The sequence below is a fragment of the Cydia fagiglandana genome, chromosome 25, assembly GCF_963556715.1.
Source record: "Cydia fagiglandana chromosome 25, ilCydFagi1.1, whole genome shotgun sequence".
Lineage (NCBI taxonomy): Eukaryota > Metazoa > Arthropoda > Insecta > Lepidoptera > Tortricidae > Cydia > Cydia fagiglandana.
In genome coordinates, this window is record NC_085956.1 from 1567450 (window position 1) to 1592657 (window position 25208).

The 25208-nt window shown below is 35.3% G+C and overlaps 1 protein-coding gene across 1 annotated transcript in view; it reads right to left on the reverse strand.

Moving 5' to 3' along the window:
* The window catches only part of LOC134677129 (serine protease filzig), a 39756-nt gene extending 15688 nt beyond the window's left edge, over positions 1-24068 (reverse strand). The window contains exon 1 of the mRNA XM_063535588.1: positions 23755-24068. Within this exon, the coding sequence (XP_063391658.1) occupies positions 23755-23851 (97 nt within the window). The 5' untranslated portion in view covers positions 23852-24068. The remainder of the gene's footprint in view (positions 1-23754) is intronic.
* Between the last annotated feature and the right edge of the window lie 1140 nt (positions 24069-25208).

Genomic DNA, 25208 nt, shown 5'->3' on the forward strand with positions numbered 1-25208 from the left:
AGATTTCACTCTGATTTCAGCTTTCTAGCGATTGAAATTTCACTTGGGATGCGTAATGGTGGTAAAGTAGGTGGATATAACGTTTCTAGTGGTCTCGATGCAATTGGAAGTCTGTGTATGTCCTTTATTGCTTATAAATGGTAAGATGGACGTGGGAAATTTACGGCGCGATTCGGGAAAGGAATTAGAGATTAACTAGATACGATATAGTAAAGATATATGACGTCCCACGGGTAAAGGTACCTGATGGCGGTTGGCGCTTAAGCTGTTAATAACGCCGCTCCAATATTATTGCGGCGCTATGCGACGTAAGCGCCAGCCGCCATTAGGTACCTTTTGTCGTGGAACGTCACATATCTTTCCTATTTCATATCTAGTGAGTCTCCAATTCATTTCCCGAATCGAGCCATTAGTGAAACTGAGCAAAAGTGGCAAAAGTGGGTTGACGGTGGTGCAACCTTTTTTTTAAGCCTACTTTGGTGTCCCACTGCTGGGAAAAGGCCTCCCCTCTTTTTCTCTACTCGACCCTGTCATCGGCATTTGGGAAAATGATTTGGGGTAGAATGCGTCTAAGTCGTCCCGTTTTTTTTTTCTGTCAACTTTCTTTTTGTCTCTTGTTATTATTTATTGTGTCACAAAGCATGTAAGTTGTGGTTGAATAAAGATTTTATCTATCTATCTCCTTTTCGGTCTGCCTAAACCCCGACCTGCACTGTCTATTGTGTTCCGTGGGTCCCACTCAGTAACCATTTTGGCCCACCTATCTGGGTGCATGCGGCAGACATGTCCGGCCCAGTCCCACTTAAGCTTAGCGGTCTTGACGCCAACATCTACAACTCTAGTTCAGGAGCGTAGTTTCGTATTTCTGATTCCATCAGTTCTGCGAATAGATACGAATCAAGTTTTAAAAGAAGTTTTTTTTATTTAATAAATATTTTTTGCGCGATTTAAGATAATAAATTTTTTAAGACAAAGTTTCAATTCAAGTGTAAACTGTCCTTTTACTCGCTCAATAGGCTTTCACAAGGCTCCAAAAGAAAGCGATGGTCCCGAAGAAAGTCTTGATATCATTATTATTCGGCGCGCACCTGACACACAAACTGTTTTGGACTTCCGAGCAGGAGGGGCATTCGGATTTATAAAAGCTCTATTCAATTTGATATTCGTTCCATTTATATACAAAGAATTAGATACAAATAATAAAAATAAAAATAAACTAACTTCTATAAAATAAAACTAAAAACTAGTACTAAATAAAATAAAATAAAATAAAAATATGTCCAAGAAATTGGGTCCCTTTGGCATGGTGCCGAGGACGCTGGCAGCATTTCCCCGCTGTATTACTAAGCTAATTTTATCTAAAAATGAAATATTAGCGATTTTTATTGTTATACTCGTATCTACTTACTCAAAATCACAAACCCTTTCGATCCTAATAGGAGAGAAGAGTGTCCCAAAATGTTCATATATTTTTTGTTCCTTCCATTCCGTTACCTAATTGATTTTTAGGAATATCTTTCTTATATAATAATTAAGTTTTGTACTTAGATAAAACTTCATTAAAAATTAACAAACATTAAGTATTATCTAACTTAAAAACATTATTTTAGCTTCATACGTCTTTTTTAAATTATTAACAATATTTTTCCTACCTGAATGAGCTGTACATAGTTTAATTGAACCCGCGACCTTCATTCTGTAATAGACGCACGCCTTACGGCTAAGCTACCAACGATTCAAATGCAAATAACCTCAAATCAAGTTAAAATTTTAAAGGTCGAATGCCGCTTTTTGTTAAGTTTGTATCAGTTTGTGTTAAGAATTTTGTTGAGGCAAGTAGGGTAGTAGGGAACCTTGCAGTTTATTTCAGCATTCTAGCACGTACTTACAAGTCTTAGGGGAGACCGAGGTGAGTTGTGACAGAGGAGAGTTGAGACATCGTCGATTTTTTGGAATCTATTAACTAGAAACTAGGTTCAAGTTACGAGCTAACAAACGCACACTGTTGCGACCTAGTTTCTAGTTAATAGATTCCAAAAAATCGACGATGTCTCAATTCTCCTCTGTCACAACTCACCTCGGTCTCCCCTACAACTAATCGGACGTAGTTTTTGAAACGGGAAGTCGGAAACCAACCCCACAAACAAAAATATTGAACATTGGACTTGCTACAATAATATGATTAATATCTGGGAGACCAAGCTTTGCTCAGAAAACGTATGAAAATTCAAAAATGCGCGTTTTCCCAGAGATAACACCTAGCTAGATCGATTTATCGCCCCCGAATATCCTCAAATCCTCATATACCTACCAAATGTTAGTGCTGTTTCCGAGATCCCCGAAATATATTTCAAATAAAAAACTTGAACTTGAAATTATTCATTTTGTTTTAAGTAAAGTGAAATACTTCGTTAACCTGCCTTGCCTCGCAACGTTCTATACCTCTTGCAAATCTTTCGCTTGCTCGGATTTCAACATAACCATGAAAGAAAACAACAATTTTGCTCCGCTGTTAAACTATTTTTTTAAACAACCTAACTTAAGACGAAAAATAAATACATAGAATAAATAATAATATCGTTTTGTAGCAAGTTCGATGTTCAATATTTTTGTTTGTGGGGTTGCTTCCCGTTTCCAAAACTACGTCCGATTAATTGTAAGTATAAATTAATCATTATTAGGGGAGACTGGGATGAGTTTTGACAGAGGAGAGTTGTGACACTGTCGATTTTTTGGAATCTAATGAGTTGACTGTTAGCGAGCTCGCAACAGTGTGCGTTTGTTAGCTAGTAACTTGAACTAACAAACGCGCGCTATTGCGACCTTGTTTTTAGATGCCAAAAAATTCACGATGTCACAACTCTCCTCTGTTACAACTCACCTCGGTCTCCCCTATATTCGATACATTTTCGAAGAAATGTTAAATCATTTTCCTCTTACGCCCAGTGTCTAAATGTTTGGCCGACGAGGTAACGGGCAGAAACCAAAAGTGACTTTCACCAGTGACATCATTGCTTTTGTGCACTATTATGGCGGCAACCGTCATTTTAGCTATAGTTCTTAGTGTTTTGTTTGGCTCTTTTGTTTCCCATAAAGTTTTAAGTCATAACGTATTGTTTGTCCGCATTTTCGTTAGTCATAATTTGGTTTTTTTGAAACGCGTAACTTTTCGGTATTGCCATAAAATAAACTTAACCTAACCTATTTATAGGATAATTTTATATACAAAATCCTGAAATGTTAACGGTTTTCCGACTGATAGATAGACAAAGAATAGGTATTACATCGTGAATTGTGACCTACAACTTTATGTCAAAGGGAAAGGGACCCCGTTTTCTTTAAGCGATTATAACGCTAATGGCGTGAAGCGTATATACAGGGTGGCTACAAATAAGTGCATTCCTGTTGCCAGGGACGTTTTAGAATTATACTGAGCAACTTATACTGTAATGCGACCGATGGCGAATTTTGGCTGGTCTATTTTCTATAAGGGAGGGTAATTTCTTTTTCGCAATCTAACATATGAAATTGCTATATGGGGGTTTTCGGGGGCGATAAATCGATCTAACTAGGTTTTATCTCTGGGAAAATGCGCATTTTTGAGTTTTTATATGTTTTCCGAGAAAAGCTTAGAAGTGCGTTTATTTTACAATGTCTACACGGGATAGCAATACCGTAGGTACTCACAAGTACTAAAAAAGTTATTGACTTAACCAGGAAAACTGCAGTTTGATATAAAAATCCAATAAAATCGATATAGATATTCGCCGATGGCACGCTCGCCGCGTTTGCCGGACGCGACAATCAGACCGTGCGAGAAACGCATACCGCTACGGAGAGTTCCATTATGTGATGTTATTACACCTGTTGAGGAAGCAAAAATATCCACACACATAAACAAAACAATCTTGAGAAAGGATATACATACAAACACAACAACAACAAATGTTGTGATTTAAAAGTCAAAAGTTGTGTTTGGTGTCTGTGAATTCAAGTAAAATTACAAACGCATACCGCTACGGAGATATCCTTTGTGTAATGTTATTACACCTGTTTGGGGGCAAGAATATCCACAATTCAACACACACACAAACAAAACAATGTTGAGAAAGAATATGCACACAAAAAATGTTCTGGTTTAAAAGTCAAAAGTTGTATTGGTGGGCTGATTCCTTGAATTCAATTAAAATTACAAACGTATACCACTACGGAGAGATCCATTATGTGATGTTATTACACCTGTTGAGGAAGCAAGAATATCCACAATTCTACACACACACACGCACAAAACAATGTTGAGGAAGTTTCACACAAACAAACACACAACAACACACAACAACAAATGTTTATTTATTTATACTTTTTTGCACAAAAGAAACAACTTAGTGTACAAAAGGCGAACTTAATGGCATGAGGAATTTACTACCAGTCAACCTTAGGGCAAAACAGAGAAGATTGTAGGCGGTGCATTAATGTTGTGATTTAAAAGTCAAAAGCTGTGTAGGCTAAAGAATTCTGCGAATTCAAGTAAAATTACAAACGTATGCTGTTACGGAGAGAGCAGAATATTCACACAAACAAACACACAACAACAACAAATGTTGTGATTTAAAAATCAAAAGATGTGCAGGAGAGCTAATGAATTCTGCAAATTTAAGTAAAATTACAAACGGATACCGCTACGGAGGGATCCATTATGTGGTGTTATTACAACACATGATTTTGATGTTAATTGTTAAGAATTGTTAGGAGTGCCAAAAAAAACGTAGAGTGATAAAAAAATTGTGCAATTCTGCAAACTAACAACTTATAATTACAAACGCATGTATCGCTAACGCTAACAGGGCTCTCCTGTTGAATAAATAAGATACAGACACACAACAACAACTTAACATTTTGTTGTTCAATATGTTACATGTTTAGGCAATTACAAACGCTTGCCGCTAATAAAGCCGAGATTTCTTACGTAATGTAATGTCCTAGCCCCCCCTAGGCCCCCAGTTTAATTAATACCGGTCAGACAGAAAACCTTCATTTTACATATAATCGATGGTATAAAAAGTATGATCTACAAAGTAGGTATGTCACACAGTAGGTGAGATGAGAAAAGAGAAGACAATTGATCATTGTTGTTGGTAAAAACTAAGGAAATCGTTTCACACTAACCTAGATGAAATGTGGAACGAACATATAGGTATTAGGTACCTAGACCATCAATATTAGTTCTAGTTTTATGTATACTTAACTTCTAACTTCGCAAACTCAGTGTAACCTCTTACTAATCAGCTGAACTTAAGCCAAGATAGGTACTTTTTCGTCCTTCTATATAAATAAATGTTTAATAAAAATGGAAACTATAGGTCTAGATTAAGAGAAGAAACTGTAACAATATTTTTTGTTTGACCGTTTGTTTCATATTTAAATAAATAAATAAATAGTTACTTACGGCGCGTTTCGGGAAATGAATTAGAGATTAACTAGATACGTTATAGTAAAGATATATTATCTTTACTATTTTATATCTAGTGAATCTCTAATTCATTTCCCGAATCGAGCCGTTACTAAAGAATGTGTAAAATAAGGTTAATAAGGTCATGAGTGGGCGACTGAAGGCTAGAATGATGATGATGATGATGAAGGATAGGAAGTGGAAAAAAAGGTAACATTGTGTCTGCTCCAGTTACACCTTTAAAAGTGGGGGGCTAATGAAGAATTGTAGTTTTTATATGGAACTTTTATCATTGACATATATCTAAAGACGGGCCATTTTTTGAGTTTCCAAAACCCCCTTGGCGGGCTGTTAAAAAACTATGTATGTATGTATGTCACTTTATTGCACATAAACAGGTTTACATAAAATGGACAAAAACAAAACAAAAATAAAAATGTTATGTACAAAGGCGAACTTATCCCTAAAAGGGATCTCTTCCAGCTAACCTTTGAGAAAATGCGAAAGGATCAGATACTAACAGGTGAAAGACAATTTAAACTCATACAATTCTAACTCTATTGGATTAAATTTCCACTAGAAGTTTAAGTAACTAAGAAGTTTAGTACTAGTTGCAGAAAGCTGCGCATGCGCACATAGATTCGGGACCTATTCCGCGTATATATTTTGGTATGGTGCATAAAGTGAACGAAATACGAAACGATAAACCACATGACACAACGAATGGAAAGCGATCGAAATGGTATCCGCCAATCCACTCTTACTTACGCAACCTTAATATGGATTCAAAGCTTTTATTTAACATTTATGTCATAATAAACTTTTACTTGCATTTACTGTAAACCTGAAATTGCTCCGAGAGACAGATGTATTTGTTTAAAGTCATTCAATTTAATAAAATACAAGTCCATGCATACTTCGTCATTAGCAACGCGGGCTTCGTCGAGTGCTTACAAAAACAAATCAAAAACAATAATATGTATAATTTACTAATCAACACCTTTTTTGTACTTCTATTCTTCTATGTGAGTGAATGGTTGCAACAATTCTAGGTTATTAATCTTTATAAGTTGTATACATAGTCTAATAAAACATGGACTTCTCTTGCCAGAGTGACACAAGCCTACGTCACAACAACATGGCCGCTATATATAGCGCTATCGCATATTATCATATAGCGCTGTCGCATGATGACGTAGGCTTGTGTCAGTCACGTGATCACGAGAAGACGGGAAGAGAGTACCAGGCGGGGTATATTATTATACCATGAGTTGTATATCACTTTATTGTTTGTGCGCGATCGGCTCGCCGACTTTGTGCTTGATGATTTAATAAGTACAGAAAGGCAGTGGTCCAGCGGATGATTTTTTTGTGTGCCGGCGTAACGAAGATGTTTTTGTTTTCTCTAAAATTTAGGCATCATAAACCGTTTACTGAACATATTGCCCACAATATCTACAATAATTGCGTTCAATTTTATTCTAAGAAAACACAGTTTTCATGTCAATACACATTTTTATATTTTTGTTCGCGTTCGGATTAGGCATAGAAAATAATGTTGACCTATCAATTGATTCTTTCTGCCTGAGCTGGTTGAAAAATGTTTACTAGATATAAACTCAAGAATTGTAACGAACCAATACCAACCAAACAAACCCAACCAACCAAGGCCAAGACCAACCAACCACCAACCAACCACCAAGTGCATATTCAGTGGTTTTTTAATTATGAGTCAAACCTAGGCCATGCCTTGTTATTATTTATTTATTTGGAGCCTGTCGTGTCCCACTGCTGGGCAAAAGCCTCCCCCCAATTTCTCCACAAATCTCTGTCCAGTGCTATAGTCGCACCAATAAAAGTCTGCCGCGGATTTGATAGCCAACGCAGTGGAAGTGTTATTTACATGTCATAATTTCATAGAAGTTTGACGTTTAAAATGACACTTGCACTGCGTGGGCTATCAAAATCGCTGCAGACTTTTTATGGTCTAACTTTAGGTCTGGTCTGGTCACTCCTTTAAGAAGGCCTTATAGAGCAGAAAGAAAATCGCTTAAAAATTCATGCAGATGACCGGATCATTGGGTTAGGATTCTTATCAAAGAAACGAAAGGTTAATTGCCCTAAATCTGGAAAGAAATGACATACTTTCTAAATACATTGCATATTCTAAGCAATGACTTAGCGATATTACAGCCGTCTCTCGGCCTACGCTTCGTTAACCAAACTTTTACCCACAATTGTAATACAAATCTTATCTTATTTAATTAACAAACACACAAAATCTCTCTCTCCGCACAACTTTCGTTTTTAGACCAATGCTCTGGTACACACGAAATCATGTCAATGTCAGGTGTTTGACGGGTTGGTGAACATGGTTACAGGTTAATTGTGAGATTATTCTGACTGTTATAGTTCGTTTTTTTTAGCATTAGAAAGAACTCCACAGAAGCAAGCGTGAAGTTTTTATCAGGCTCTTTAATTGTTAATAATTATTGAATTATCTAATGTAGCATGGTCAATACATATAATTTACTTCAAATTATTACCGCTAAAAGTGCCGGATTTGGAACCACAAGCTTACTTCTGTGAAGTTCTTTCTAATGCTAAAAAAAACGGACTGTCGTTTAGGCAAAAAGAATAGATAGTATAGAGGGGTCCTGTCATAGTAAATGTTGTAGTCACTGTAAATTTACTGCCATCTATCGACACACGACTATAACTCAAAATAAACAAACAATAAATAGGTTACTCAGCGACGCCTAGCCCCAACCTAAACTAAGTTACTCAGCGACGATATACATGATGTAGAATAAGAAATGCATAGGTACTTAAATACATATATAACATCCCAATCTCAGGAACAAATCTAACTGAATACATAAAAAGTAATTAATATACAAAAGTGGCCATAAATCCATAGACAATCATCATTTGAAACCGCAGATTGTTTCTATTACGCTAACGGACGATAGCCAAATAAAAAAAAATGCCTAAAAAACCTCTATGGAATACTAAATAATAAATGTAGGTACTGGCAGAAAATACAGTGAAACCTGGGACCTGGATAAGTGAGAAACCTCTATAGCTGGGACTTATGGTGCGGTCCCGACACTTTAGCACTGAATTACCTCTGTTACTGAGAAAAAACGAACCTCTATAACTGGGATTCGTTGTTGTGATTTTATAGTCACATTTACCTCTATAATTGAGACAGAGAGTGTATTTTACCTCTTTTACTGAGACTATATTTATAAGATTACATTTTCCTAATTGTTTTTTAGAATTTTATAGGGAATTGACTTCTGTATCTGAGATAACGTCAATCTATGACCTCTCTATAACTTGGACTTCATTGAACAATTTCCGTATTTTTACTAACTCTTAGTCTATCCACAAATTCCGCATTTGCCTAATTGTGTCTAAACAACTTTAAGTTTCATTTAGTTAATTTTTGTAAGTAGTTAAAATTATCGAAACGAAAGCTGAAATATAGAAAAGTAACACGAAGAAATAAATTTTCATTTATTAAATTTCTAATACGCAATGAAGTCCGTATCAAATTTAATTTAATTTTGAAATATCTATCCTTTGGAGAATCATACAAAATAAATTCAAAGAAATATTTAAACAGACTTAAAAATATTTAGGGACAAGGATTATTTTACCTAATTTATTTTTAAAGATAATTACTAAATACCTTATTAACCACCTCTATAACTGAAATATACTCTATTCTCACCTCTATTAATGGAACACTCTGTAAATGAGACAGAAATTTATTTGTACCTGGCTAACTGGGAGCCTGTGTAAGTGGAAAACCTCTTTAAGTGAGACAAATTTGCTCGTCCCTTGAGATCCCACTTATCCAGGTTTCACTGTAATATTATACATTGCGCTTTTTAGATTTTTATAGATCACACATAATTTATACCTATACGGGAAATAATAAGTATTTAAACTTGCACGCTAGAAGAATGAAATAGTACATTACGATACAAATGTGAAAAGTAGGAAATTCGCACAGAGTGGCGATAAATTAAAAAACGACTGAAGGGAGTGTTTTAAATCGACACGAGTTGCGTATTACCTATTCGCACGTGTATCGTACAACGTTTTACAGTAGGTACACATGGCCCTTTCAACTTTTGACATACGCAAGAACAGTGCTATTTTACGCACTAGTTCGGGAAAATAGGACCATATGTACTGTAATAGTACATTGTGTATTAAGGGCGGGAAATAAGAAATTACGAACGAGTGTCAATTTTAAGCCCGACGCGAAGCGAGGGCTTAAAATGTTCACGAGTTCGGAATTTCTTTACCGCCCGTGGCACACACAATGTTTTTCATCACACTTGTAAGGAAAAAAAGGAGAATTAATAAAAACAAACTTCTGTATAAAACACTTTTCCGCCCTAGGGCGAAAATTTCAATTTCCCGCCCGCAAGCCCTACGTGTAAATAAGTGTTTTTCATCACACTTGCTCGGAAAAGATTTTTTCCGCCCTAGGGCGAAAATTTCAATTTCCCGCCCGCAAGCCCTACGTGTAAATACATCTTTTCCGAGCAAGTGTGATGAAAAATAATTTTTAATACAGTTGCTCAAAAAGTGCTACTTTACGTAGCTGTTTAGCGTGCGGAAAGTTGGTTATCTCGAACTAATGCTTTTTACTTTACCAATTTTTTTAAATTTATACTTGTTCCAATTCACGACTACTTATTGATGAGTGTTAATATTAGTTTCCTTTAAACGTCGTAATCAGCATAAAAACCTACCGTTAATGTAAGAATACGAAAAATATATTGCATATTTCACATTTAATTACTTACCTCTTCATCATTATAACACGTTTATTTTTTAATATTCAATATTGAAAATTTCGTTCTTAATAAGTTGACTGAATGGAACGGAATAGCTGCCAAACGCCCATAGATATAATATACTTAAAGACGACGTCTAACCGAGCTGTCACTGTTACCACTTTTGTTTAGTGTACGATTAACAATGTTTTTCTTATTTTTTCGCAACTGTATTAAAAAACGTCGTTCGATACACGTGCGGAAATGTCATTCTTCACTCGTCCCGAGTCTTGCCACTCGCCTGCGGCTCGTGGCAAGATATCTCGGTACTCGTGAAGTAATGACATACCTTCCGCACTAGCATCGAAATGTACTATTATTGCCACAAGTAAAAATATACATTAAAATTAAATTGAATGTATGAATGATAAAAAGGAAACAGATCGAATAACTAACACTCGAATTGGCCTGTAACTCTAGCTCGAGCCGTCACAAGGTCAACACACACCAGCCCATTCACGTGCGCCGGCGCAGCCAATGGGAAGCGACTCGGTAGAAAGTAAAGGCAGGTCGTCGAGAGTGAAAATGGTGCTAGAAATGGCCACAGGTGTAATTTGTGGCACAATGGAGGTTGAAATGAAACGTATTTAACTCGAGTTGACATCGAGCATTAAGGTCAGGTGTGTGTGATATTGCTGTTTTTAGGGTTCCGTACATGAAGGGTAATAAAATTAAATAATTAAAAAAATTAAAAACACGACTGCTGCATTTTAAAGCGAACTGAAAAGCAAAAAATAATGTTCATATGTTAGTTACATAACTTTATAAATCTAAATTGGAATGTAAATATACACTCACGGTCATTCACAGTAAATACAAAGGGCTATGCGCATTTATGGCCGTGACGTAGGCACGTGTACATTTAATTTCAATTACAGTCGGGGGACCTTGGTGTGCCTGTGCCTAAGTGCATCTCATTAAAAGGTACGTGTACATTTAATTTCTATTGCAGTCGGGGGACTTTTTTAATGAGATGCACTTAGGCACAGGCACACCAAGGTCCTATCTACGCCTGACACTCTTAGTATGAGGGATTCTAAAGTTAAGAAGAAATGATCGAGGTTGGTATGTAACCTAAGCACGTGTAAAATAAAAAATTTGTTTTTTTTTTATTTGCAGTCGGGTTGAATTAGTAGGCAAGTACCTACAATTTTATTCACAAGAAATTATATAAGAATGCAATAAGCCAGAAATTATTCAAACCCTACCCCCTACCCTACTCTATCCCCTACCCCCTACTCTATCGCTTAAATCGAAGTTCACAGGTTTAGATTTCAATAGGGTGATTTAGAACATGTTTGTGTTTAGTTCCTTTAACCTTATAAAAATATATACAAATCATATGGATGATTTGTATATATTTTTATGATCAGCGGTCAATACCCTTTCATTTGATAGGTCACTAAATTAGATAGAAGGATTTATTTTTCTTAGCACATTTTGTGAATCCTTATACTACCAAAATAAGACTTGAACGCGTATGTTGCATACACATTTTAAATCGTCTTTCAAAGCTCTTCATTTTGAGGCCCCACTCGATAGGTTTGCAAGAATTTTTTTTCTAAATATCACGCAATATCATGTATTATGTCCGCCATATTGATTTTATTATGACGTCACATAGCCTATGTTAGTCGGGATGACGTAAGGATTCTAGTGATATATCATTTATCTAAATCTGTCGAGGCATTCAGAAGTTATGGTGGAATAAAGAAACTCACATACATACAAACATGAACGCTGAAAACAATACACTCTTTTTGTTTGGGCAGTCGTGTAAAAACGGGGCCCTATTGGCACCGTGCGTGCATGGTGGGGGTAAATGATATAGATACCAAGATCAAGTTGAGAGCCCCCCAACCCTAAAAAGTTACATCAAAATTCTCGGTGGCTCCACTTCTTAAATCCATCCTTGGGTCCTAAGGACCAATCCTGCCAAAGGAAATTTCTTGTTCATGCAACGCCGTATCCCACCCCAGCACCTTCCGCTATTAAGGAAAATGTTGTTATTTTTCATGCTTAGGCAACCTATTTTCAAGAATATTTATCACTCGCTGTTGACTCGCGTTAGACCGAGCCGTGTCCGGGCCGGAGGCCCCGGCGTATTGTTTTCTATGGAAACCATGACGTGATCGCCTGTCTATCATAGAAAAGTGATAAATATTCTTTAAAATACGTTACCTAAGCACGAAAAATAACAACAATTTCCTTAACTTTATAGCTCTAGTTTATTGCTCGGATTATAGATTCGTCGCGATTGTTTTTGAAAAATAAAAGATAATTTTTAGTAAAATATGTCCTTAAAAGTTGTTTATACTTATACCTATCATGTATGTAAAAGCTATGTACTTAGAGTAGTTTTTCATACAGATTGTACAATATTTATACATACTGATGTAAATTAATATTAAAACCCTATCGATCATACATAAAATTGCGGCTGACTATACTTGCGTATGACCGCTATACCACAAGACCGTAACGTTATGACTTACGACCGTTGCCTGGAAGAAATTGCGTGTTTACAAGCAATAAGTTATGCATTTCTAACATAGATTTGCATGCAAAGTTATTTATTATGAAATATATTTATTACGCAATATGTTATCGTACCGTTCATATTTTCGAAGAGAAACTTAGAAATGCTTATTTCCGTGTTTACCGTTGTTATCAGCTATAATTATATGAGCAGCGAAGGCGCTCAAAAATATCTGTCATGCATTTTAATGTTAAAGACAATAGAGGTATGTTCAAATATTTCTGGACACATTGGATGCTTGAGATTATTTATTATTTTTATTTATTTATTGATCATATATAGATGTTTTATTTTATCTTACAGCCAAGTGTAAAAATATGGGTACATATAACTTACTCAAAAATATGTCCCATAGTTCTTAATTCGCTGGTATAATAGTGGGACATATTTTTGGGTATCACCCATATTTTTACACTTGTACAGTCACCTGCAATAATATGTTACACAACGAAGGCCGCAAAAATTTCTGACACGATCTTATTTATAGAGCCGTAAGGACGTGTCACATATTTTTGCGGCCTTCGAAGAGTAACATATTATTGCAGGTGACTGTACAGTGCCAAAAATGTCTTCAATATTTTTTTATGGTTTTATATTTTATAGCAATTGATTGTTTTTGATAATACTTACATATTTTCAAATGTTTTTTTTTTCGTATTTTTAAAAGACCTATTAATTTTTTAATATTTTAAATGTTTTATCAAATTCACAAAGTTTGTTACGATTTATAGTAAATTATTCTAGAAAATTTTTGATTAAATTTTAAAACATTACTTCAACCATTTTGTATTAAAGTGACATTCCATTTCCAACTGCAGCTGCAATACTGTTCATTTTCTATGGAAATTGACAATGACAGCGACGCGTTTCCATAGTAAACTGAACAGTATTGCAGCTGCAGTTGGAAATGGAATGTCACTCTTAGTCAGCGCCTACCGCGAACACCGATCGAAGTTCAAAAAAACGGGCATCTTTCTCTATTACTCCAATTAAGGCGTAATTAGAGTGACATAGAAATACATCCGCAATTTCCGAACTTCGCTGTTCGCGGTAGACCCTAACAGAGGGTCAAATAAATCACATCATGACTCGAATTTCGAGCGAGCTGAGGTCACGGTGGCACTTTCCCGGCATCTGGGTCGCCGGTCCTTGCGGAACAGGTATTTTGGCCCGAAGCATGTATTTTGGCTGAGAAACGTGGTGTTGTTGCTTTTTAAGTGATGGTTCACTTGATGTCTTTGGTCTCGATGACTTTAGCATTACATATCATAAATATACAAGATCAGCATTAACTCAATAGAGTTACGGTCGGATTCGAACTTTAAGATACATCAAATATAACGGCTAGATACGATATGGTTTAGATATGTCAGTGTCAAGAGTGAAGTTTTAGTTTGAAGAATCAGCTCCATATCATCATAATATTGCATTGTCATCCGATTTACATATATTATGTATGCAATATTTTAGCTCAATTTAAAAACGGGAAGCGGGTCGAATTCAGCTTCCAAGATTGACCCACACTAACGCAGTAACTAACAGGGCAAGTAAAATAAAAGATTGCAATAAAAATACAAATACAAATACAAATACAAATACAAATAATTTATTGAGAAAAGTATAGTACAGTGGTTGTTCTTAAAGACTAAGAATTTATATAGAGACAAGTGGTTTACAAATGCCTGAACTAGGATGAAATGACCGAAAGGAACTTATTGCCAACTTGGGAACCAGTGATACAGAAGTTAAAGCCAAAGGATCAATCTTCGGACAGGTGCGTGGATATTGTGAGTGTTGAGTGTCGGACTATTGACAATAATTAACATTATGCGTGGTGGGTGGTTTGAAAATGTGATGTTTACCCCAAACTTTTCCATACACTTTTCGTCGGGGAGTTGCACAAATCTCTGTTTTGACATTTTGCTGGGACATCAGTCAGCCGCGACCACGACCAGTGAAACCTGTGTCGAAACGTCGGTAAATCAAGGTAATTGAATAAAATTCGCATTAGACCCGTCTATAAATGTGAGTTAAAATGACCGAAAGGGTCAATAAACCCACCCCGTACCCATATGGCCCCGGGTCACTGACCTGAGATGCAGTTACGTCGAGGTATAAATATTCATACTGACCACATTATGTGGTCGGTTGGCTCGTGGCATACAAGGAAACAAAGTATCCTTAATACCCTTCGCGATCTGCATTTTACAAATTGTTATATTTTGAGTTACTAAGTACCATAGTCTGTATCTTTAGATATTTAATAAAAGTAAACGATTTGTGCATTTTCGGGTAGTTATAACATTTATTAGTTAACCATCCAAATACAAAACCGCCTGGATCTGTCACTGAACGACCTGACTTTAACCTACATTATTTGATCATGTAATGTTTTCATCTACCCTCAACTGGCTTAAGGAGCCATTTGAAGGTAGATTTTGTTTACCTAAAGGTACAGAGTATAGAATAAATTAAAAAGTGGAAAAATTACTTTATATTTAAACTGGGGCGGGTCACTAGTTGTTGATAATTTGATAAATTTAACGAACGTTTTTGTGCATAATATAGGAGAATATTTTAAAAATAACACGTTTTTTTTCAGTTTGGTAAATTATTGTAACTTGTAAAAAACGCGTGAGAAAAATATTCCTAAAAAAAACCTATCCCTTATACTCGTAGGAAATTCTGTAATATCGCTAAAAGAAATCTCTAGACAATATTTGTGTTAAGCTTCAAAAATATACACCTCTTTCACCTCTACGTTACCTACCAAATATTTCATAAGCCTCTAAAACCTTTTATGACCCATTTGCCCAGTAATCTAATCCTAAGCAGCTGTTCATATTGACGTGACCAAACAGACAGATAGACATTCCAGAGTGTTATCTGTTGTCCTGTTATGACTTATGACTCAATGATAAAATCTCTTTAAAATATTTTAGCCCTTGGTACATTTATAATAAGCCCTTGAGATTTCCAATTGTGACACCCATGATAATAATACAGTACAAATACTCTTTCCACCACACCAGCTCGGAAAGGCTTACTTTGCACTTCAAAAACTGATAGCAAAGTTGCATTTTATTCACATGTGAGGCAAAGTAATCAAGTGCAAATTTTGATTTGTTTTCTTACGTTTTCTGGTAGAATTGACTTTTAAATGATGATTTTGGATGATAAATATTTAATAACATTCATTTGGATTTGATTTAGTTAGATTTGTTGATATTTTACATATTAATATTTGCTTCGGGTTGGTGTGGTGAAAAATTTTGTTTTTCACTCGGGGGCAAATTTTGTTTAACCCTCGTGCTTTGAAACCCTCGCAACGCTCAAGATTCCATTTTTCGAACCACTCGCTACGCTCGTGGATCAATTTTGAAATCTTACGTTTGCTCGGGTATCAATATTAGCCCGAGCGGTTAAACAACAACTTTTCCCCAGAGTGAAACAAATAACTAAATTCTCTATTCTCTTTGATTTTATCGTTTTAAATGCCAGTGCCGTTTTTTTGTTACAAATCATATTAAACCGTGAAACCGTGATTCAAAATAGGGAATATTACACGAAACTCTGCGTAGAGGGCGTCACTAGCTCAATCACATGGCCACCCGTGAAACACGACAATCAAATGTTCCGTTTCTGCCTCTCTATCACTCTTGCCTATTCGATCGATAGAGAGGCAGATAATGAAATTTAGATTTTCGCTTTTCGCGGTAGGTCACCTGTAAACAAACCGCCTTGATGCATCAATGTTATAGTGAACACTTGTCAAAAAAATGAAGAGCTAGTATGTATAAGTTTCTCTATAGTTTAGTATGTGCACTAGTGCTGCACTCTGGCGGCAGAACATTGCAGTAATACTCCCTATTAAGTTGTATCCAGACGAGACAATTTTTCGCCAATCTGATGAAATTCTCCGATCGAACAGGGCCGTGCGGACGCAAATACCAATTTGATTACCCGATCACATCAGCAGGTGCGGACACAAAAATGCCAATTTTCATAGTAGAATGCAAATTGGTGATTTAATTTGTGTACGTGTGGACGCTAGATGAGATTGACCAATTATTTTCCTGAACAAATCGACTGATTTCGTCAGTCCCGTCTGGATTTAATGCTAACTACCATAGAGTTAGAAAGTAACCGTAACCACAGCTAACATTTTGTTAACCTGTGGTGGTGTGGTCACACGTGTGTTTGAACTTTCACGATCGTTTGCAAACAAAGTGATTAAAGTGATACACTCCAGCGACAATTTCACCTGCTAATTAGTATGGCAATATAACTCTTTTTTTCACACATCGTAAACCTTTTGTACTCAATAATATACTCAAATTATACATGGGAAAAGTAAAACAATAGGCGGTGTCTTTTTTCCATGATGAAGGCAAACGAGCAGACGAATCGCCTGATGGTATTGGTAAGCAATTAGCTTCTCCCATGGACACCTGTAACGCCAGAGGGATTGCAAGGGCCTTGCAAGAAGGAAGTTCTTGAAGGTTTGAAGGTCGTATCGTATCGGTCGGGAAATACCGCGGGCGACAGTTAATTCAACAGTTTCGGCTCGATTCGGAAAATGAATTAGATTTCTACTAGACTTCAACAAGTTACGATATGGATAATTTAAAAATATTTGTAAGATAGATATGTAAAATTTGACGTTTCCGCGATTCTGGGGTCCTCTTAAACGATTTCGACAAGTTATTACTTAGATATCCAAGTCAAATGTAGTCGATATCTAATGTAGATCTAGTTGATCTCTAAATCGTCTCAAGATCTTGTGATTATCTCGAAATCCGAATAGGCCTGTATAGCTGTGCGAGGCAGGAAGTTTCTGGAAAAACGAACAGTTGAGGACTGCCTCTAAGAGTGACATTCCATTTCCAACTGCAGCTGCAATACTGTTCATTTTACTATGGAAATTGACAGTGACAGCGACGCGTTTCCATGGCAAAATGAACAGTATTGCAGCTGCAGTTGGAAATGGAATGTCACTTTAAGTGGTGAAGATGGAATCGCGGAAAGATGATCCGATTATGATAATTCATAGATGCTCCTACATGTGTGCATTTACGGTATTCGAAATGGATACTCCCAAAAACCATAATGATATGAAAGGAGAATAACCCATCATTATATTCTTTTAAAAAATAGACAGGAAAGGAGGCCAAGGTCGCATCAGGAATCCCGGTGCATTCTTTACTAGTATCAATATGATAGATACTAGTCTGAGGGGTTTATAATTTTTGTAACATTTTACAACTCTCGATTTATCAGGATGACGTGGGTCTTTAATTTGGGATTATTTTATGGATATTTTTAAAAAGTCATCAGCAATTGCAAATACATTCATTACATTAAGTTTTTTTTTTAATCTCTCAGTTTCAAACTGTTTCGGTTTAAGCTCTACGTTAAGTTTATTTTTATTTATTTAACATACTTACTATATAAGTATTTTACTACCTTTAAACAGCAGATCTAAATTAAAAAGCGCCTAGCATTTTAAAAATTGCATACACCAGAGAATTTGGGACGGATATCGTATCGCCGTAACCGGGTCTAGTGGTCAGGAAGTTAGCCGCGTCAGCTGAATACGCGGCTTCGATTCCCGCCTCGACTACCGGACTTTGAAAATTTTCTTTAGTTTATGAAATAATGAGTGAAAGAAGGCTAACAAAGAGAGTGTATAAGGGAGAAGTGGAAGTGAGAGTTGGAAGGGGCAGACCTCGGCGGACTTTCTCTGATCAGATTGGGGAAATCCCGAAGAAAGGCCAAGTCAAGAGCACCCTTAACCGGCGAGCGAGGAATGTTATGAAAGTGAAGGAAGCGAAAGAGGTATATCAGGATCGTAGCAAGTGGAAATCCGTGGTCTCTGCCTACCCCTCCGGAAAATAGGCGTAATTATCTGTATGTATGTATGTATGATATCTATTTCAGATCACAATTTTTTACACCAGCACACTGTAAGTATCCGCTTCTATAGTATACATATTAGTCAAGTACCACCACGCTCCGCGATTGTTGCGCCATCTAGGGTCCTAGATAAATTGGTAGTTCAATACTTAGGCTATAGAATTTCCAATTTACAAGAACCCTAAATGCCATAACAATCCCGTGTGGTGACTGTACAGTCGACGTGAAAGATATAACTAATTAACTATTTACATTTTTCGTCTTATTACAAAGGCAAAAGTGTCAACATAATACCGGGTGTGGCCTGTAATACGAGCAAAAAAATTTAACTGTAGGCTGTACTCCTCGTACTGACAAACATTTGTTAAGCGACTTTTTAAAATAACTTGTGTTTTGATTTTTAATACACTTTAAAGTTTATTCTAAGACGCAATGTATTGCGAATTTTGCTACATTTAAGGCTTCACAAGCAACGTTAATCACAATGTTATGGCGTGGCGATGGCGTCCATTGAAGATAATATTTATTTTGTATGAAAAATAGCGAGTCTAAATACTTCATAATTTTTAAAAGTTGTTGAACAAATGTGTCACCGTTTGAGGAGTATAATCTATGTTTTAATTATTTGCTCGTTTTACAGGCCACACCCGGTATATCTTTGGCGTCGACTGTACATAGTAAGAATAATAGTATAATCATAGATTTATAAGGCGTTATTAGTTTAAGAGTATAATAACGTTATAAACTCAATGAACCATTCACTGGTAATTTACGCTAGAGTAGATTTGCAATGCCTTTGGATAAAAAATGCTGCCGGTCACGGTCATAAGCATGTATACACTTTTTATCTCTATGCCATTGAGATACGATGAAAATGTGTATACATGTATATGAACATTAAAAAGTCCTGTTACTTACGACTTGTACTTTGTAGAGAATTAAGGTATATTTGTATGTAAAAAAATATGATACAGTCCGCTTAAGCTAACTTTACTCTGACTTAAGTATTAAACAAATTTGTCATTTTTGATAATATCGTTGCCACATTTTGACATTTCAAATGCCTGCAGAGTTAGCTTGGTCCTACTATATCGCTCGCACTTATCGGGATGCAACTTACATTGGGATGATTTCTTAACTTAACAGAAAAGGGGAAGGCCGTTGTTCCATACAAACGTAGTCCCAGTTTTCCTCTCTGGATATTGACGTTTATTAATATTTTTATAAGTATATAATGTTTTTATTATATTTTTATAAGTAATATTTTTACATAATTGGATGTATACTTAACCATTGCTATGCCCTACTATAGTTAGTTTTTTTTAGCATTAGAAAGAACTTTAAAGAAGGTAAGCGATCTTGACATGTCTTTTAATTGAAAAACACATTTTAAAAGTCAGTAACTATTACTTATGAAAGCAGAAGAATATAAATGATCGTATTAGATTCATAATTGTTACATATTGGCCATAACTTAATTTTAAAATGTGTTTTTCAATTAAAAGACACATCAAGATTGTTTACCTTATTTCTAATGCTAAAAAAACGAAATATACGTTTGACTTTTTTCGATATTTTTATTTATACGAAACTTTTAAATGCTTCTAACTCTTATAATAATTAAAAATGCGTAAAAAATCAAACGTAGGGGCATAGCTGTGGTTGATATACAATAAGGGGTGTCAAAATATTTTCAATAATGTTAAATCAGAAAGAAAACTGAGGACTGAGTACGTTTGTATGAAAAGCGCGGGTCCTACACATTCGTCTTAAAAGAGCTATTAGAGCTCATTGAAATAATATATTGGTAGAGTTCGACTAAGAAAAGTCTGCAGCGATTTTGATAGCCCACGCAGCGCAAGTGTTATTTATACGTCATAATTTTATAGAATTTTGACGTTTAAAATGACGCTTGCACTGCGTGGGCTATCAAAATCACTGCAGACTTTTCTCTGTCTGACTCTAGGTACAGTTTTTTACCGTCCATATTCCTCATACGAAAGTTGTTTATTTTTTTGGTAAATTCAAGATTCATTCTGCAGAGCTTTTTGAATAGTTCCACAAATGTATCATAGTTTTAATGTAATTATCAGAACAATCTACTTATGTAATAATTATCATTCTATAAAAATATTGAGTTGTTATGTGTTAATTCAATAAAAAAAAATAACAATAAGATCAAACATAAAAATACTAGTCTTATTTAAACTCTGAACTCAGTTTATTTCTTTCCATAGCGAGAATCATAAGAACCCGGTAAGAATTTGACGTTGGTAATATTTATATCATATTTTAAAATATTGAATATGCCCCTTACCTATACCATAGCAGGCGTGTCTCACTCCGCGATTTCGTCGCTTTGCTACAGGTAGCTAAAAGTACATCCGTTCGGCCCCAATTTTGGGGTTTGCCATATCTGTGCTGATCGTAACAGACGCGTTTTGTTAGAGAGTGAGTCTTCTGTACCTAGTACTATTATTTATTCTGTGACCATAGTCTATTAATATGCGTATACGCAGCGGGACGTCGGATCGGTCCCCGGGGTGACATACCTATTTAGACTGTTAACACATATTCTTGCTACCTACTTGGGATTTTATTACTGGACTAAATTGAGATTAATGACATAATCGAAACACGTATCCTTTTTAACATAGTTTTTATGGCTTTAATTAGGTGAAATGAAATTATGTGATAATTAAGTTAGGTGTTCTGGTTATTTATATTTTGTGATTTTAAATTTTTAATATCGATTTGAACTAGGTTACTAACTTCTTAGAAATTGGATTTTTAATGTTGTCATATTAAATTGTGAAAAATTTACTTATTATTAACAGTTTTTCTTTAATACAATATTAATTTCGAGATTAGGTATCGTCTTGTATAAAATTATGAAATCTATCAATATAAATAAATAATAAAATAAATAAATACTCTAGGACATTCTTACACAGATTGACTAAGTCCCACAGTAAGCTCTTGGGCTCGTGTTGAGGGTACTCAGACAACGATATATATAATATACAAATACTTAAATACATAGAAAACATATATTAATATTACTAATTATCTTATTAATATCGACTGACTTATATCGGCTGACATATAATTAAAACATTTTGATTTTGTTGAATAAACATTATTACTTATACTGAAAATCGTAATTCAAGACCAAAAGAAGTAAGATAATATGGCACTTTTTACTAGCGCGTCTTGTATATATGTAAAAATAAGTAAATAAAAGTACTTTTTTTTTAAATCGTAGGAGTAAAATTACCAATAAATAAATTATCTTAGCGTGCTTATTAAGGAATTAACTATTTTACAAACAAATAATTGCAACATTGTCTTACTTTTTTTGGTCCTGAATTACGATTTCAAGTTTACTTTATGTTTAATTAGGTCAAATAATTTATCGATAAGAATTTGTTGTTTTTTTCTTATTAATTAATACAAAAAGTTTTATGTAAAAAAGCATATAAACAATCTAATAGTTAACCATGACCATACATATTTACTTAGAGTCAGACCGTGATCTTGATAGCCCACGCAGTGCAAGTGTTGCTTTAAACGTCAAACTTCTACGAAATTATGACGTATAAATAACACTTACACTGCGTGGGCTATCGAACTCGCTGCAGACTTTTCTTGGTCTGACTCTGTCATCAACTCCCTCAGTTAAACGATAGTATAGCTCCAGTTCATTGGTAATGAAAAGTTTAAATAACTAACTAGTGAGTAAGCTGCCGTTAACTGATAACTAATGGGGTATAAATTAAACGACAGTTAAGTGATTGAGAGGGCTTTTAACCTGATACGGTTTAACCTGACATAATACAGTGTGTTTTTTGTAACAGGAGCAATAAATTAAACTGTAGGCTGTACTCCTCAAACTGGTTTGATTTTTATTACACTTTAAAGTTTATTCTAAGACGCAATGTATTGCAAATTTTGTTATGTTAAAAGCATGACAAGTAACGTCAAACACACTGATGTCAGCGTACATTGAAGGCAATATTTATTTTGTATGAAAAAGAGGAAGTCTAAAGGATTCATAATTTTTAAAAGTTGCTGAACAAATGTTGGTCAGTTTGAGGAGTACAGCCTTTAGTTTAATTTATTGCTCCTGTTACAGGAAGCACCCTGTATATACTATAATATGTATTTCACAGATGATGTATTTCTATTGCCGCAATAACAACAAATAATAACAATCTGCTTTGCCTTAAGGTTGACTTGTAGAGAATGCCTCATGGCATTAAGTTCGCCTTTTGTGCAATTAATTTTAAATAAATAAATAAAAACAGAAAAATAAGTCCCTGGGGCTCTCATACAACAAACGTGATTTGTTTGCCGTTTTTAGCGTAATGGTACGGAACCCTTCGTGCGCGACTCCGACTCGCACTTGACCGGTTTTTATAACACAGTTAAGTTGGAATATAAATTAAATTAATTAGGTAAGGTCAGGTGGCCCAGTGCGGTAAGAGAATCATGGTTTATTTTGCTCGGGGTGAGAGAAATCGTATAAGCATAAGTCAACATTTTTAATAGTATTTTTTTTAGTTTCAAATATTATTTATTTATTAATTTATATTTATTGCACAGTAAAAAATATACAGTGACAAAAGGCGGACTTAATGCTACACGGCATTCTCTACCAGTCAACCTTTAGGCCAAACAGAGAAGCATAATTGGTGCGGGGTTATGTAAAGAACACTAAAACTAAACTTGATGCTTAAAATTAATAGGCACAAATATAAATGTAATATGAAGATAAAATAAATATATATTATATTATATCGGCTAATTCAAGTTTTTCGAGTATTTTGTTGCCTGTTGTTATATTTAACCGACTTCAAAAAAGGAGGTTCTCAGTTTGACCCGTATGTTTTCTTTCTATTTTTTTTTTGTTTTAAGGTTTAATCATTTTAAGTCACATCAATACCCCTTTACTATATAAATAAAATACTTAAATAATAAAATATTCTTACCTCTATCATATTCAATAGCTCCGCAGCCAAAAATGTCCAAAAATATCACTAAAACCACCAAACATTTCACACGAAAAACACACTCCCCAACTGTCATGGTGACGTTTAAATCCCGCGCAAATTAAAAACAAAAACTACTACACATACCGATGCCTAAGTCTAGGCATTTTTTTTAATTATTTTTTTTAATCTTTTTTTTTCTGACGAGCGCTCGGCGCGGCGTTTGGAAACCCACTAGCCAACTGACCAACTTAATGCAGTAAAATAAGAAACATACATATTACAAGTATAGGAAGAAAGCGACCAAGTTGTATAATTTCTCTTCATTACAATCTCAACCTTATTTCTTTGATCTTAAAGTTGAAAATGGCAGTTGTGTTTTGGATGGGACTTTGTCGCAGTAAGTAGTAACTTGCTAAACGAGTGAACGGTGAAATGAGAAATTGTGAGACGGACGTATGTCAGAGGAGGATGGGTAGACATTTCTTTTTACAATGCGGCTCTGTAGAGTTTGGAGTTGAGAAAGTTTTGTAGGGTTGATTAGTACCATCCTCGGAGTAATTAACAACGGAGACGCCATGTCTAAAATTTTCGGTACAAAATAGTCTGCCGTTTTTTGCGGGGGAGGGGCACATCAAATGTATAGGTACGTCATGTCAGATAAACGTCAGTCCATACATATGGTTGACATGTGGTTGACCATTGGCCGCCTATTTTCGACAGAGGGGAACGCCTGTTAATGGCGGCTCCATTGTTAATTACTCCGAGGTACCATCATATGTAAGCTCAGAGTAATTAACAATGGAGCCGCCATTAACAGGCGTTCCCCTCAGTCGTAAATAGGCGGCCAATGGTCAACCACTTGTCAACCATATGTATGGACTGACGTTTATCTGACATGACGTACCTATACATTTGATGTGCCCCTCCCCCGCAAAAAAACGGCAGACTATACTTGGTCAAGCAGATCTCGTCAGTAGAAAAAGGCGGCAAATTTGAAAAATGTAGGCACGAAGGGATATCGTCTCATAGAAAATTTGAATTTCGCGCCTTTTTGTACTGACAAGAACTGCTTGACCAAGTATATTTTGTACCGAAAATTTTAGACATGGCATCTCCGTTGTTAATTACTCCGAGTATGTAAGTGTATATCAGTGCGTATCAGTATTTTTTATATTGTATATTTAGCATTAAATATCATTAAAATTATACTTACTTATTTCTTCTTTTTTGGGACTATAATTTATTTTAGTATAAGAAATAGAGATAATTATTTTATTTATTTTAACTTTATTGCACAGTAAAAATATACAGTTACAAAAGGCCAGTGGGCATTCTCCACCAGTCAACCTTTAAGCCAAACAGTGAAGTGTTACCTTGAAAAGACTCCTCAACTATCATCTTTGTCCTAACTTTTTTTTTATCTTTTCGAAAATATTTTAGGATATTTTGAT